At 42.9% G+C, this 15,302-nt stretch overlaps 1 protein-coding gene across 4 annotated transcripts in view; it reads right to left on the bottom strand.

The window, feature by feature from the left end:
- The window catches only part of BDNF (brain derived neurotrophic factor), a 56,127-nt gene that overhangs the window by 25,476 nt on the left and 15,349 nt on the right, over positions 1 to 15,302 (bottom strand). Inside the window, exon 1 of one of the 4 annotated variants that reach the window (XM_080688483.1) lies at positions 8,016 to 8,315. The exons of the other annotated variants lie outside the window; for them this stretch is intronic. Within the exon in view, the coding sequence (XP_080544609.1) occupies positions 8,016 to 8,027 (12 nt within the window). The 5' untranslated portion in view covers positions 8,028 to 8,315. Of the gene's footprint in view, positions 1 to 8,015; positions 8,316 to 15,302 lie in introns of those variants that run through there. 4 annotated transcript variants of the gene reach the window in all.

The following is a 15,302-nucleotide window of genomic DNA, read 5'->3' on the forward strand; positions in this document are numbered from 1 at the left end:
TAGATACTATGCACAGCACCTAAGTTGATATCACTGGTCCTAGGTCTGCTCTCAGGGGCAATATAAAACAAACCTCCTCCCTCAGCCAGATCTTCACATTTGTGAAGGCTGTCCTCTAACATATCACACATGCCGCCCTCCAACCTCCCCAGCCATGGCAGGCATTAACGATCAGTTAGAACATTATTTTTTTTAAATGTTCTTATTGATTTTAGAGAGAGAGAGAGAGAGGAAGGGAGAGGGTTCGAGAGATAAAAACATCTATGAGAGAGAAACATTGTTCGGCTGCCTCCTACACACCCCCTATTGGGGATCGAGACCACAACCTGAGGATGTGCCCTGACCAGGAATCAAACCGGAGACCTCTTGGTTCATGGGTCGACGCTCAACCACTGAGCAACACTGGCCAGGCTAGAATGTTCTTTTTCAATGAGCCTGGAGAGCTCCAGAATTCTTAACCCAGCATTCCAGCTAGCTACCATCATGTGATTTGTTTTTTAAGGGAGATAAAACCATTTGCCACTCCAGCCTAGTCTTCTTGTCCCAAGCCACCCACTGCATGTTCTCTGTTCCCTCAACCATTCCCCAAATCCCCTATGCATCCTGGTCACAATGATCTCAATACATACCAATTTGTCAATGATAAACCTAAAGGAACCTATTTCAGACCCTTGAACTGAAGATAACCCTCTTTTAATAGTCTACTTAGTAAGTGGAGGAGAATTATTAACTTCTCCATTTCAGTATTATGCTTCTACCAGTACAGACCAGTAGCTATGTTGACTGGCCCTAGTCATACCACTGGCTCACATGGAACCTGCAGCTATTTAAGACATCTAGGTTTCCTTTCTACAGTCCATTAAGTGATCCCCAAAAACCTTGTCTCGATTTCCTATTCTATCCTACTTACACAATTGATTTTAACCTAATCATAGTATTTTCATTGAAGTGAATGTAAATGATCCAGACTCTATCATTCAACAGAAGGTCTGCTGGCTTTATGTTTCCATATGATAAGTACATCGTCTGTGCCTTCAGATACATCATCAGCCAACATGTTAATGCTGGATGTCCTTGCCCAAATGTTGCATAAGAGAGAACACCTTCGACAGTTTGGTCTAGGAATGTGGCCTGGGACTCCGCCAAGCATCTCTTCCAGCAGCATGGAGCAAATTTCTCAACCTTCAGTTTCCGCATGATGTAAAAGAAAGTTATCTGTGTTTAAAAACACTTCCCGTAATTCAAGAAATAAATGAGCATGTGAAAAGAGAGAAACTTGTTTTAGTTTGGGCACAGTTTCAGTTTTCAAAAGCACATAGAGGCAGAAAGAAAGCATCAAGAAATGCAGCAAATGCTGATGGTAGCAGCTCCAAAACCAAGACTAATTTAGACTAAATCCCATGTGGCAAAAATTTTATTCAATGAGTTTCCTTCTTTATCTCTCTCTCTCCCCTCCAACCACTTCTTCCCTCTCTTGCTTTCATTTTTAGAATTTTTTCCCTGAACAATAAAGTTTTCTGCAACTGATTGCTTCTATGATGATACAAAGTGAAGACAATATGATGACTTTGATTCTGTGCTTACCAGAAATTGGCACAAACTTAATGTATACTGTTTTCCATTTCCTGAGATATAATAATTGGCATCACCACTGGCATCCAAATATTTGAAACCATTTAAATGAAAATCCACCAGTAAGTTTATTCTTGCTACTGTCTAAATCAACTTTAACATTCTATATGTTCCAAATAATTTTATGAATGAACCAAACTGTGCATAAGAAATTTTAGAACTAAGCCAACTAAGGGACATTTATCATAGGTACTAGGAAGAAGCAAGTATTATCACATATATTTTCTCCAATTTTGGCCTTGGCACCAGTAAAACAAATAAATATTTTCCATAATTATGAAGTTTCGTTATCTACTTTGCTAGCCAGGATCTGACGCAACTATTAACAATCTACTTGTTCATTCAACAATATTTGTCAAAGTGCCTCCTCTGCTACCAGTGCTGTTTTAGATGCTAGTATGGGAACATACAGAAGTGAATGTATTAAATACAGATTTTGTCATCAAAGCATTTTTAAGCTAATTTGTAATGACTGGTTCCTGGTTGCATCACTGCTTTGGTTCTGGCCCAGATGTATATCTTTAGCTATTCTAAGGTTAAAGTAATTCTTATAATTTCCTTCTCCTTGTGCTCCCCCCACCCCTTACTTTCTTTGGTGTTTAAAGACTTGCTATATATATGAATCTTTATTTTATTCTTAAATCTTCCCAAATCATTAAAGTTAGAATTAGATCATATATTAAAAAAATTCTTAAGGTCTCTCTACTCAATTTATCTAGTGTTATTGCATCTTGGAAAGTGCAACGAATTGCCTGTAGTAAGTGAATAAAACCAGAGCCTTTGCATTCAATGCTGCAGTGCATATCCTTGAAAATAATATGTATTAAAGAGGAAACCAGCCCTTATTCCTGACAGGCTAGTCTACATTTGGCTACTATAATTAAAATGCTAAAAGTATATGTACTGACTTGGGGATCTGCCTATTTTAAAATCTCATCTCCAATCCCAAATGTGTATTAACCGCCCCCCCCCCTCCCAATACACTCACCCCACAAATCTGAATAGGACATAGTAACTGTGGCCTTGGGAAATGGCTCACATGGCAAACAAGCCATTTGGCTGGTAAAGCTGGTTATTTTGTTCTCTAGGTGGCACTATTACTTCAACTTTTGATGAGTTGCTTAAATTCCTTAAAAATGCCTGTTTATTTTCTTCGTATTTCCATTATAAATATCTTAATTTTATACATAGTAGTTGTAATTTAATGACAGGTTGCCTTCTAGTTTTCTTTTAATAAGCCAATTTGAAGTTAAGTGACTTTTTAAAATATCATTTTGCATCTCCTAGTTATATTGTCTCCCAATTAAGGAATCTTCCTTTGTCTGCCCTCCTCCCTCCAAAAATGAAGAGGCATGTCAAAAACACAGAAGGTCGTCATAAAGCTTCAGTCAGACCAAAGGGAACAAGATGAAAGCACATTTAAGAGCTACTAGGTTCTGCGAGCTTTCAAAATCAGGACATTACTACCATGACAACCAATGAAAGTTCTTTCAAGTGAACCTTTGGGGAAAACTGTATAATGTTCGTTACTCTGGCCTCTATAAAGATAAACTTTTACTTTATGATAGCTGTCAGTGGAGCTTAAAATGTACTTTGCTTCCCCCCAGTCCTCTCCTGTCCCACCCCCAGGCCTCCGATTCCTCTAATGGAACCTATCCTCAATTTTTAGGCAACGTGTAAATGAGACATTAGGGCAATGAGCCATTTTGTAGCATCCAGGATATTTGTCAGATTTGTTTCACCAAGAGCATAAGTGCCCCAGAGTTTGTACTTGAACGTGAGTAGTTGCATTTATTTTTAATTTTTTTTTTCAATTACAGTTGACATTCAGTATATTTTGTATTAGTTTCAGGTGTACATCATAATGTTTAGACAATCATATACTTTACAAAGTGTTCCCCCTGATATTTCAAGTACCCTCCTGGCACCACACAAAGTTATTACATTATGGACTATATTTCCTATGCTGTACTTCACATCCCTATGACTGTCACTGTACTTCTCATTCCCTTCAACTTTGTCACCCATTTGCATTTCTTTTTTTAAAATATATTTTTATTGATTTCAGAGAGGAAGGGAGAGGAAGAGAGAGATAGAAACATCAATGATGAGACTCATTGATGGGCTGCCTCCTGCACACCCCCCACTGGGGATGGAGCCCACAACTGGGGATGTGGCCCTTGACCAGAATTGAACCCGGAATTGAACCCAGGACCCTTCAGTCCACAGGCCGATGCTCTATTCACTGAACCAAACCTGCTAGGGCTCAACTTGCATTTAAATGAAAGCTTCCATACTTCTCTGACCACTCATGCTTTTCTACAGAAATGAGAACGCCTTCCTGGTGCACTTAGAGAACATACCCATTAAAGGAGTTTATCAGTCAGTGTATCAGTGAGCTCCACTGTTTCATGTCGGTCACCAGGGAGGGTTCCACATATTTAATAATGGGCCCATGACTCTCTGAAGGCTTGACTGTCAGCATTCTGGAAAGCCAGAGATGCATTTAAGTATAAAATTATTTGGGATTAAACAATTCTATGCCTTCAGCGGAATTTTAAGGGAAGTTTGAGGACACATATGCCTGAGTTTAAAAATACTAAAGCCTTCCTCTGTTTCTAGGGTTCAACCCCACATGCAAATGGCATATGGATTTCATTTGCCAACATCATTTATTGCTTAACATTACTCCATACCAAACAGAGTAAATGGATGCAGAGCGTAACTGGTAAGTTTGCTCATTCACTTCTGAAGCCCATCTGGGCATGTTTTTCATCCTAATAAAGAGAATATATCACAACGAAACTTAATGTAACTCTTGTTCAAATGTTTTCTTCCTCCACTGAACAGCCAGCAGTGAAACCTAGAATTCCCTGGAATTCTCTCCTCTCTGCCTATTTAAAATGCATTCACAGTGTGAGATCACAGAGCCTGCCAGTGGGTGAATGACGGCACTAGATGGCTGAGAGTCCTTCAATTAAGCAGCAATTTTGCAATTAGTGGAAACTGAGTGCTCTGTAACAATCGTTTGAAAACAAGCTGAGACGAGTCAGCAATTACTCTAGTAGAGGGATACGTTCACTTGCAATGGGCTAGCCTCAGCCCCCTCTCACAAACTGAAATCTTCCACCCGCCGGGAGAGGCAAGCTGAAATGATGTTTTAACCATCACAATAAATTCAGTATTATGAACATCTGAAATGAGAGTGCCTTTCATTTTTAAAAATGTCCAGAGTTTAACTGCATGCTGTTTTCATTCAGGAAGTCTAAAATTGTTCTTTGCTCTAGGACAAACTTCCTAAATCTTAAAATGGTAATGAACTACTTTGTGTAAGGCCTTTGCATTATGTACATCTTAAATATTTTTGAAGCTTTTAGTAGATTGAGTCTATGATTGAGACCCAAAGCGGCTGGCTGTTACATTCCACAAGTTTACCACCTGGAAATAGGTGAGTGTGTGGTGTGTGCGCTATTTACAGAAGGTTGTAAAGACAAATGTGAACAAGCTGTTTGCTATACTATCAGGTGGGCGTGCTCAGCTTGCTGTGTGAGCTGAGCTACAAACCAGAGCTATTTATGTTTGAAAGAAATGAGATTATCAATCATCTGCATTTTCACTATTGAAAAGCTGGGACTCAAAGCTCCCAGGAAGGAAGGGATAACTTACATTCGAATGGTGGCCTATTAAGCAGAAAACCCAGGGACTTTGAGCCAGGATTTTAGAAAATTGCATCATTTACAGATGCCCCCCTCCTCCCCACCACACACCAGTAAATGGAAATGAACCAGTAATCGTCTAGCACCTCCCCACCTCCTTTGGCCATTATGAGACTTAGGCAATTAACTCACGTGGTATAAATGTATCATTTGAAGTGACCATTGCATTAGGCAAAATAATCACTTTCTTGGTTCCTTTTTTTTGCAAGTCAAAGTTATACTTATTGAAAGGACATCCTAAAACAGATTTCCTAAATGCTTTATTTTCTCCATACTTGAAGGTTGACCTACATCTTAAATGACCTTAAATATCACTTTATAATAAATAAGATTTCCAGGCACTAATTCAGCTCTGAATGGGCTGTGAAAGGCTCCAAAGGTATGTGAAAAATTACTGTTATTTTGCTTTTAAAAAATGTGATGTCTAAGTGTGTCCGCAATGTTCTAATGTTTCAAAATACGTATGCAAGTCTTGTTTATCTGGAAACCATTTCTTTCTGCTTATATCATTTATAAATAGGAAACATTTTGTAACAACTTAAAATAGCTCTACATACATAACACTTTTCCTGTCATAATACTTATTATCCGTCTATATTTACCACCATTTATCACATTTTGCAAAATAAAGTAGAAGAAAAAAATACAACGACTTTATGGCTTTGGAATTCCAGTAATGGTGACCAACATGTTTTAAATTCCAGTAAAGGTTATGGTTACATTTCAACAAGTGTCTCTTTCCTTTCTCTTACCTCTACTGCTAGTCCTGAGGTTAACTCACAAAAGAAAAATCTTAAGCAAGGTATTTGCAAAATCAGGGAACAGGAGTTAGTAATTATTTTAAAGAGATGCTGTTGGTTCCCAAGGCCAAAACTTTGTAGTATAACTTTTATACGTGCAATGTGATCTATGATGTTTAATAATTTGAAGCACTATATGCCATAATCTCAGATACCTCCAACCTAAAAATAATAATGTTGCATGAGGTAAACATTGAGGATTCCCACGTTAAAACAAATTAAATCTGGAATTATACCTCAATAAATAAAAATGTAAAAAATATATGTATAAATATAATTTTATAAACAAAATTACTTTTGACCTTATCGCAAATTCATATAAAAATAGATTTTTGGATAAAAATAGAGAGGAGTTATTTTCCAACAAGTTGGGCCAGTTTGAAGGTTTCATAATAGCATAACACGTTTTATATGCAGTTAAAAACCAACGTTCCCTATTATATATTGCTTTGCTTTAAAAGATAACTGTGCTAGGAGAATTAATAAACACTCAGAAATATGCTTTTCTTTGCTTCTGGCCAAGAACATTCCTGCACTCTTGTCAGAAAATGTTCACTGGGTACTGCTGACATTGAGGAGTAAGTGTAAGACACCTGGAGAACCCTAAAATAAGATCCAGGAAGCCCTAATCCACCAGCAACCTTTGTCTGTCAAAGCTCCACCAGCGAGGAAAACTTATTGCATTGGAGCCAAAGACACCAGAGGAGTCAAAATTCATGGGGAGTCAGAAAGCATCATTCAACAAGTCCCTCCTACCAGCTCCCGAAGGGATCCCGCAAAGCCTTCCCTTCCCACTTCCCCACCCCCAGGCTCCCGCCCCCAGCCACTGCTCAGGGCAGCTCGGCCGGCAGAGGGCACCCTCTACCTTCCCTAGCACCGCTCTCCCTGCCCCCTCTTCCTCCTCGCCCCTCCACCCGCGTCCCTCCACCCCGCTCCACCCCAACACACAAACACAGCATCCTCCGACTGGGACTCGGGTTTATCCCAGCTGCCGTTAGGCCCTCCTCTCCCCGTCCCGCCCCCCGCCTCGCCCCCCCAGTCTGCAATTCTCCTGCTCTGCCCGTCGGGCATAAAGCCCCCAACCCTCAGCTATTTCTTTCCAGGCACAGCTCACTCACCCGTTCCTTCTTCCCTGCTCTGCATCCCCAGAGACACACCCGAGTCAGGGCATCCCCCCAAAGACAAAACTTTTACTTCCCGGGAAGGTGAGCTAAAGGAGGGGCGCGGGATGGGGAGAGGTGTGGGCACCGCCAGCCCCGGAGTTCCGCAGCCTCTTAAGCTGCGAGCTGCGGGGGTGTCTCAAGTTTTCCCACAAACGTCGGCATAGGACCTGTATCAGTCCTCTTTGGTCTCAACTCCTGGGGAGCAGGTGACACCGTGCCGCCGGGATGGAGCCCTGGGGTCAGGATGTGGGCCGAGGGAGCAAGCCCCCCCCCCCCGCCCCAAATCTTCGCGGGGACCGCCCAGCCCAAGGGAAAGATTGATATGCCAGTCTCCACCCCGTCACCTCAGTTAGAGCCCCCGACAGCTGGAGCCCTAAATCTCTCTCGGGACCCGTCCTCTGCTGGGAGAGGGTTTTGGGGGATCCCCGGGGCGCCGACTTCGCTCCCATCAGGCAGTTCCGTGTCTCCCCTAGGCTTTCTCTCCCCCACCCCAGGGCTTCCTGGGGCCCCTCTTTTTGGGGGTCCCGGCTGTGCCTCTGGATCCTGCGATAGGAGAAAGCTGCGCAGGAACAACTCCACACCACCCTTTTCTCCTGGAGGGGATGAAAGTTCTGGTCTCTTCCCACAACTTCGGGGCCCCGAGGCAACTTCCCCCCGCGAACCGGCGGCTGCCGCGCCAAGCCCCATACCCAGCGCTCGCCTACCTCAGGGTCCATACAAAGCTCACGGGTCCCCGGCGGCGGAGTCACATCGTTGTCCCGTTCCTGGCCCCTGCGCCCCGACCCGGTCCCCGTCGCAGAGCCGCTTGCCGCCCGCCCCAAAGCAGGGGTGGCAGCTGCAGTTCAAGTGTCTCATCAAAGCTTCGCGTGGAGGATGTGGGGGGCGCGCCGAGCTGGCTACTCGGCTCCGCCCGGGAGCCCGCGGCGCGACGGGGTGCGCGGGACAGCGAGCCGGAGGGTGCGCCCGGGGGCAGCGGCGGCAGCGGCGACAGGGAGCTCCTGCCTGCTCCTGGAGCTCCGGTCAGACATCATTTAGCCCTTCGGTTGCGCTAGGATTGGTCCAACGGCGCCGCCCCCCGCCCCCCGCCCCCTCCCCCGACTATCCCTCCCCCCGCCTCCCGTCCGGCTCCCCCGCGCCGCCGATACCAGTGCGGGGCGGCCGCTGACAGGGAACGGCGGCCGCTTAAAGGGAACGCCGCGCCTTTTCCTCGCCCCGGCTCAACCCCCGGGACTCCCGAGGCGCCCCCGGCCCGCGCGCCCCACGCCGCCTGCCCCGGGCCCTGAGATGGAGCCCCACGAGTCCCGAGCCCGCCTGGGGCTCCTCGGCAGGACGCACGCGCTGTGCCCGTCACTCCTAAGGGAGCCCTAACCCCCGCCCGAGGGGAACCCCGAGTCCCGCGCCCTAGGCGGAAACCCCAGCAGTGCGCGGGGGGGGGGGGGGGGGCGGGAGGGAGCGGGTGCAAATTCGGCGCCCTGGGGTCTTGCTCTCCTCGCTGGAAACTCCCTCCGCCCCATCCCAGCACCCAAGTTCTGTGGGAGAGGGCGTGCGCTTCCCCGGCCACAGACACACCTTCCCGCACCGCGGAGCTGCCAACGCGAGCACACAATGAAAGTGCACAGAGCAGGGGGACTATTGGTTTACTCCTCTGCCTTAAACACGCCGGCTTAACAGGAGTTCGCGCACTGACCTCTCTGGAGTTTGCCTAATAGGAATTCAATCAAGAGAATAACGGTATTCCTTATTAATGAACACCCCCAGATAACGTTACACCAAGTTACTTGCTCCAGCCAGGAAGCCAAGGCAATGACAGAGCTCACTAAAGCCACATGCTTTCTAGCCGACCAAACAGAAAAGAAAAAAAAAAAAGAAAGAAAAGAAAAAGAAAAAAAGAAAAGAAAAGAAGAAAAAGAAAAGAAAACGGGAAGAGAAAGATAGAAGAAACCCACCTTTTCAGTCACTACTTGTCAAAGTAAACATCAAGGCAGCTGCTCTGGGGAAGACTTCCGTCCCAAAACTCCAAGACTATTTTTTTTTCACGTTCCCTTTCGTTAAAGAGAAGGGGGGGGGGGGCTTTCGTTAAAGAGAAAGGGGGGGGGGGGCGCAAGTCGTTGATGCCCGGTCTGTACTCCTGTTCTGCAGCAAAGAAGTTAAATTATTGATAGTGGAAATTGCATGGCGGAGGTAATACTCGCACCCCCTGAGCGAGGAGCTCCATTTGATCTCGGCAGAGGCAGGGAGATTTCATGCTAGCTCGCCGGGGGGGGGGGGGGGGGGGAGGGGGGGAGCGGCAGCGCCAGCAGCCCTCGCGGCGGTGAATGGGAAAGTGGGTGGGAGTCCACGAGAGGGCTCCACGGTGCCTTGACGTGCGCTGTCATATGATACCTCCGCTGCCTCGAAATAGACACTCTAGTGCACGAATTACCAGAATCAAAATTCAGCGCATTTAAAATGATACATCTTTTATTAGAAGAGTTCCGTTCCAGGCATTGCATGGTTTTGCAGATGTTTTCACTTCTCTCCATAGCAAACTTACACACATAAACCAACCCTTTTAATGATGAACCTGGGCAGCAAAGATAAAAAGCCTTCTGTTTTAAGGGGGCGGGGTGGGGAGGGAGCAATTGGCTCATTTGATCCTCCTCTCACCCATCCCCTCCCCCTAGCTTTTCTGCTGGCAAACAGTCTTTCCCGTTCATATTTGCCAGTGGCCCAGACCCTTGGAGAGAATGAAAGTGGCTAGGGTCCAAGGACCATTTTCAGTTTGCCATTGGAAGAACGCTGTCAAGCGTCTACACAGGTTCCTGCATTAAAGCTGAATTTTCTTCCCATTAGTTCTAGCGTACGCAGGAGGACAGACCTTAAATTTCAGAATAAGGAACAACAAGACGGCAGTACTTAACTTGGAGTCATTGGACCTGCTCCCAGCAGAAGGATCACCTGGGTGCCTGTTAAAATGCAGATTTCTCTTCCAGACAAGGTGATTTAGTGGGGGTGGGGCAGGGTCCAGGGATTAGATTGAACAAGAACCCCAAACAATTCAGATGCAGAAAATCTGAGGTCACACTTTAAGAAATACTCTTTCTTAAAGGTTACAAAATGGAGTCAGAGGAATCTCCAATCCCCTCCCCCTCGCCCCCCACATTGAGGTAGGCAGTTTTGTGTGTATGTGCATTTTTCTGTACTCACAAAGAGGTTTGACCTAATAATTGCTGTAAGAATTTCCCTAAACACTCCAACCTTAATTTGGGGAAAGGGAAAGATTTATAAACAGTTTCCTTTCCTGGACCCTCTTGCGGTTATCAAGAATGTGCTGTTGAACCGAATATATAATGTTAATATATACTCAGTTCAGTTTACCTAAGGATTTACAGTTAACAAAATGAGTTCACTTTTATTAGCTGTTTTAAAGCGTCGAACGACCAGTGACAGAAAACATTATTCTCATTTTATAAACGAAGAACCAGAAGCTCAGTGTCACGAAAAAAAAAAATAAAATGGGCCCAAGTTCACACGACTAAATGCCAATGAACTCAGGAACTCCAGCTAGAACATCCCCACTCCAAAATAAGTGAAGCTATTTGTTCCTTGGAAGTGTTATCAGGAGGTGTGATCATCCAGAGCATCTTGGCAAATTGTTGGACTGAAGAGTCAAATTATTCAAATATATGCATATTCTTAGAGTGTTACACATTTAGCTTTGCACCTCTGTCAACTTGACGGAATACATGACCAATACAAACTACCCTACTGCACAGATGGTGACGTTTATTGGGGAATAGTCAATGTATGTGGAATATGCAGGCTAGCCAGAAGCAATAAAGGACAGAGGGCATGAATCTGGGCTTGCCCCCCTCAGAGAACCTCTATATTGATTCCCAGGGGTGTGGGCTGAATGCAGACACAATTTCTTTTAATATTGCAAAACCATTTAAGAGGCTAGCTTTATAAGTAAATAAAAAATACTTGTACTACTTTATAAAATACAGGAAGAGTCCTACCCTAAACTTTGTTTTTTTTTTTATTAAACTTTATGATAGCTTCAAACCGATGCTTACTTTCCAGCTTTACATTTGCTTGAAAATGAGTTATTTCCCCCAGGTTTTTAAGTTTAGTTGCAATTTACTCCCTTCCTGAAAAATATCTGGTAAGTGGACAGCAGGAATCTTAGCAACCTTCTCAATGCTGCTCAATTAGAAATGATGGCAAATCTTTTACCTGTTCAGTTCACATTGCCACATCTGCATTTCTGCTGAAGAAGAAGAAGAAAAAAAGTGTTCTCATTTCTGAGACTCTGGTTGTGTCTGTGGCCAATCTTCTTATTTCTACTTTCCCTTGACATTATTCAAGTAAATTTTTGTATCTTTACTTTCCAGAGTGTGGTGCAGTTTCACTGAGGAAAAGGCAGAGGAGTCAGAAGTAGCAGGAATATTTAGAAATTTTTTTAAAAAAAGATCAAATGCCAATTTAGATAAACCTTCTGATGAATCAGACCTCTTGACACTTCTGAGTGCTTACAAACTTTGAGCTGTAATTATAGTGTTTTACCAGACTTAAAACACTTGCCTTAAAAGTGCATCTTTTTTTATATATATATTTTATTGATATTTTACAGAGAGGAAGGGAGAAGGATAGAGAGCTAGAAACATCGATGAGAGAGAAACATCGATCAGCTGCCTCCTGCACACCTTCCACTGGGGATGTGCCCGCAACCAAGGTACATGCCCTTGACCGGAATCGAACCCGGGACCCTTCAGTCCGCAGGCCGACGCTCTATCCACTGAGCCAAACTGGTTTCGGCTTAAAAGTGCATCTTAAATTCAAAAGCAATGACACCAAGATGAACTAAAGTTGTACCAGTGCCTTACATGGAATTCTAAATGTTTGTATTTGTTTAATTCAGGTAACATCTATTCTAGAGTGTTCAAGGTCTAAGGTCAAACTTTTTACAAATTATTTTTCCATTGTGATGCTAAGGAAAAGCTTCACTGCTTGAAAAGAAAATGCTCCCTATTTCACTTTTGGGGCTTAAAAATTAATTTTGAATTTTGACCTTTTCTTATTTTTTATTATGGTCTAATACTATGCTAACCTAGTGTTCTAGAAAGACAAAGTTCAGGATTAAATGTGAATTCCCATCTATTCTTGTCAGGAAATATATACTTATCTTCATTATCCAAGTGGGAACAGGGGCAGTAAGCTCAGATTTGACATTGACATACTTTTTTCTATTAATAATTTTAATTGGCTGAGGTCAGTTTTAGTATCACTATAAGCGTCTATGTTTAATTATGTTTATTTAGGCTTCCTAGTTACTGCTGCCTTCAGTCTCCTTGCAAAACAAAAAGAAAAAAGAGTTGTTTGGAATCAAATTAATTGACCTCAAAAAACTGCTGAAAATTGGAGTAAGTAATTAGCATAAGGAAAATAATAAGCAAACAGAAAACTCTCCTGCTGAGCAGAGTGGCAAAGGTATTTTCAGATTCATGCTGGATGATGTCAAAGGCCCAATCCAACATTGAGCTATGTCACTCACAGTCCTCCAAATTATTAAGTGAGGACTGTCCTGAGAAAAATCTCAAGGGAGAAATCATACCCCTGTTCATTAGATGGCACCATCAAATGAGGTGTACTCCTCCACAAGCTTTTAATGTACCATAAGGACAACTCCATGGCATCCTCAAATGTGTCCCAATTGGTCAACACCTGTTACAGGAACCATGTAACCAGGCATGGCCATTAGTTACAAACAAAAGAAAGGAGCCACAGTAAAACAATGTTAGAAGGGCCAAGATTAGAAGAATAGAAAAAGAAGGTAAAAAATCGGTCCCATCTGGGAGTAATAGTTAGTTGGATCAAGAAATTCAGCACAAAAACCATTACAACTGAGACGAACCCCCAAACACATGAGAGTCATCAACTTATAACCCTCCACATTACCAGATTTTCTCTTAGAACATTTAAAAATTAATGGTGAAGAATACACTGGTTTACTCGTTGTGATGTTTTTGTAAGCATCATCAAAAGGGATGTGATTGTGGACTTAGGACAAAAGTTAGAGCTGACAATGATAAATGATTGTGGTATTTGTTGGTTTTACTGGGAGAAATGCCATGGGAAGAATTAGTAAGTTTAAACCAAAGGGTTTCAGGATATTGAAACAGATTATAAGGAGCAGATTACCTTATTTTTGAGAGCCAACTATTGAGGTTGTGTGATGATTGGAGTAAGAGATTTTCTAACATTAAATTTTGTATTCTTCATGGGAAAAGCTAGAAAGGTTTGCAAAAAGATAATTTAGAAAAAAATAATAACTGAAATTCCCCAAGTCATATTAAAGAATCACATTAAGAATTCGGCCTATTTTCATGTGATTCTGAATCTACACAGTGCCTATCTTTCTTTCTTTTTTTTTTTTTCTTAGATCTTTAATTTTTAGAGAGAGGGGAAGAAAGAGGAGGAGAGAGAGAAACATCAATACATTGATCAGACGGCTTCTGGAATGCCCCACACTGGGGATCGAACCCACAACTGGGGCATGTGCCCCAAACCGGGAGTCAAACTGGCAATCCTTCCATGCACAGGGTGATGCCCAACCAACTGAGCAACACCGGCAACACAGTGCCTATCTTTGATGGTCTTTTTGATGAAGGACCTGGGCAGGATGTACAACCGGCTCTCTTGTGCAAGTTCTCTAGATAGCACAGCCAAGGTGGAAATAAAATCTCCAATAGCATGTGTGGTAGCAAGGATCAGCCTTTAGATTTGTCTAGCATTCAGAATCATTTGGAAACATCTGAAACTCTTGACTTTTTCAATGGCAGTTTACCTTCAGTTTAATACCTTCATAACTACAGTCCTTCACATGATGAAAACTTGCTGAGCACTTTACAGCCAGACACTATTCTATTGACCATGATACAGGCATATGAATAAAATACATTTAAACTCTTTAGGGCCTCACATTCTAGAATATAAGACTTGTCTTTTAATCCACTTGGGCCACTTGTCAATTAAAGGTAGGAATTTTGTTTCGTTTTGTTTTGCCATGGGTTTGGTGTATAGGAAGATGAGCATCAGCATGCCCCTAGTGGCCAGGGGGTAGTAGTGACGGACAAGAAACTTGTTCCCAAACCTGGAAGGGCCCACCACCTTGATGAGGGCTCTTACTATCCTTGATTAGCAATGTTTTACAAAAATAGACAAAGGATAAAGGGTTGAGGGTGGAGGGACTAGTAGAGAGAAAATGAGACAGTTCAGGCAAATAACTTTTTCTGAGTATGATTAGGTAGACATAAAACAGTAGATTCAGAAGAGATCTTAAGAGATTATCTCATCTTCCTCACTACTCATGGGCCCATCATTGCAGATCAGGGAAGTAGACCACTCATCCTTTTTCTGAGGACCTTTCTAAGAATCCAGCAATTCTAGTGCTTGGAAGTTCCCACTTGTAACACATTTTTGTTCTCGTTGTAATTTATATCTTATTACATTTCATCCAACCTTAGTGAAGATGGAGAACAGCTGCTTACTAACCTCCTTGTGTTATTAAGTCACCACTCAGACTTTTCTCATAGCAAGAAATCGGATCTCACAACCTTTCTTCATAAACTCCAACTTCCAATGCATTAATCTTTCTCTTGGTCTACCCTGGACTTCCTCCAAGATCTCCATATTCTTCTGAAAATGTGGAGTCCCAAACTAGACATATGTGTGAAATTATCCAGGGCTCAGGAAACATGGGAGTCATGAATTATCTGAACACAGCTGTTGGGAAAAACTAAAGGGAAGATTCAATCAGATGGACAAATCCTCTTGCAACTTGGAGACAAAGTGGTTGTTTCATAAAAAGATGAGCCTTTATGTCAAAGTTGTATCTTCTAACCTTAGTATTTAGAGGAAGCATTTTTCAAAATAAACAAATCTTGATTGGGACATTTGAGTTTACTTCTTTTACTTTCAAAAAAATTGCTTAAGAACAAGTGATTTTTCTG

The sequence above is a fragment of the Plecotus auritus genome, assembly GCF_963455305.1.
Source record: "Plecotus auritus genome assembly, chromosome: 9".
In the NCBI taxonomy this organism is placed as follows: Eukaryota; Metazoa; Chordata; class Mammalia; order Chiroptera; family Vespertilionidae; genus Plecotus; species Plecotus auritus.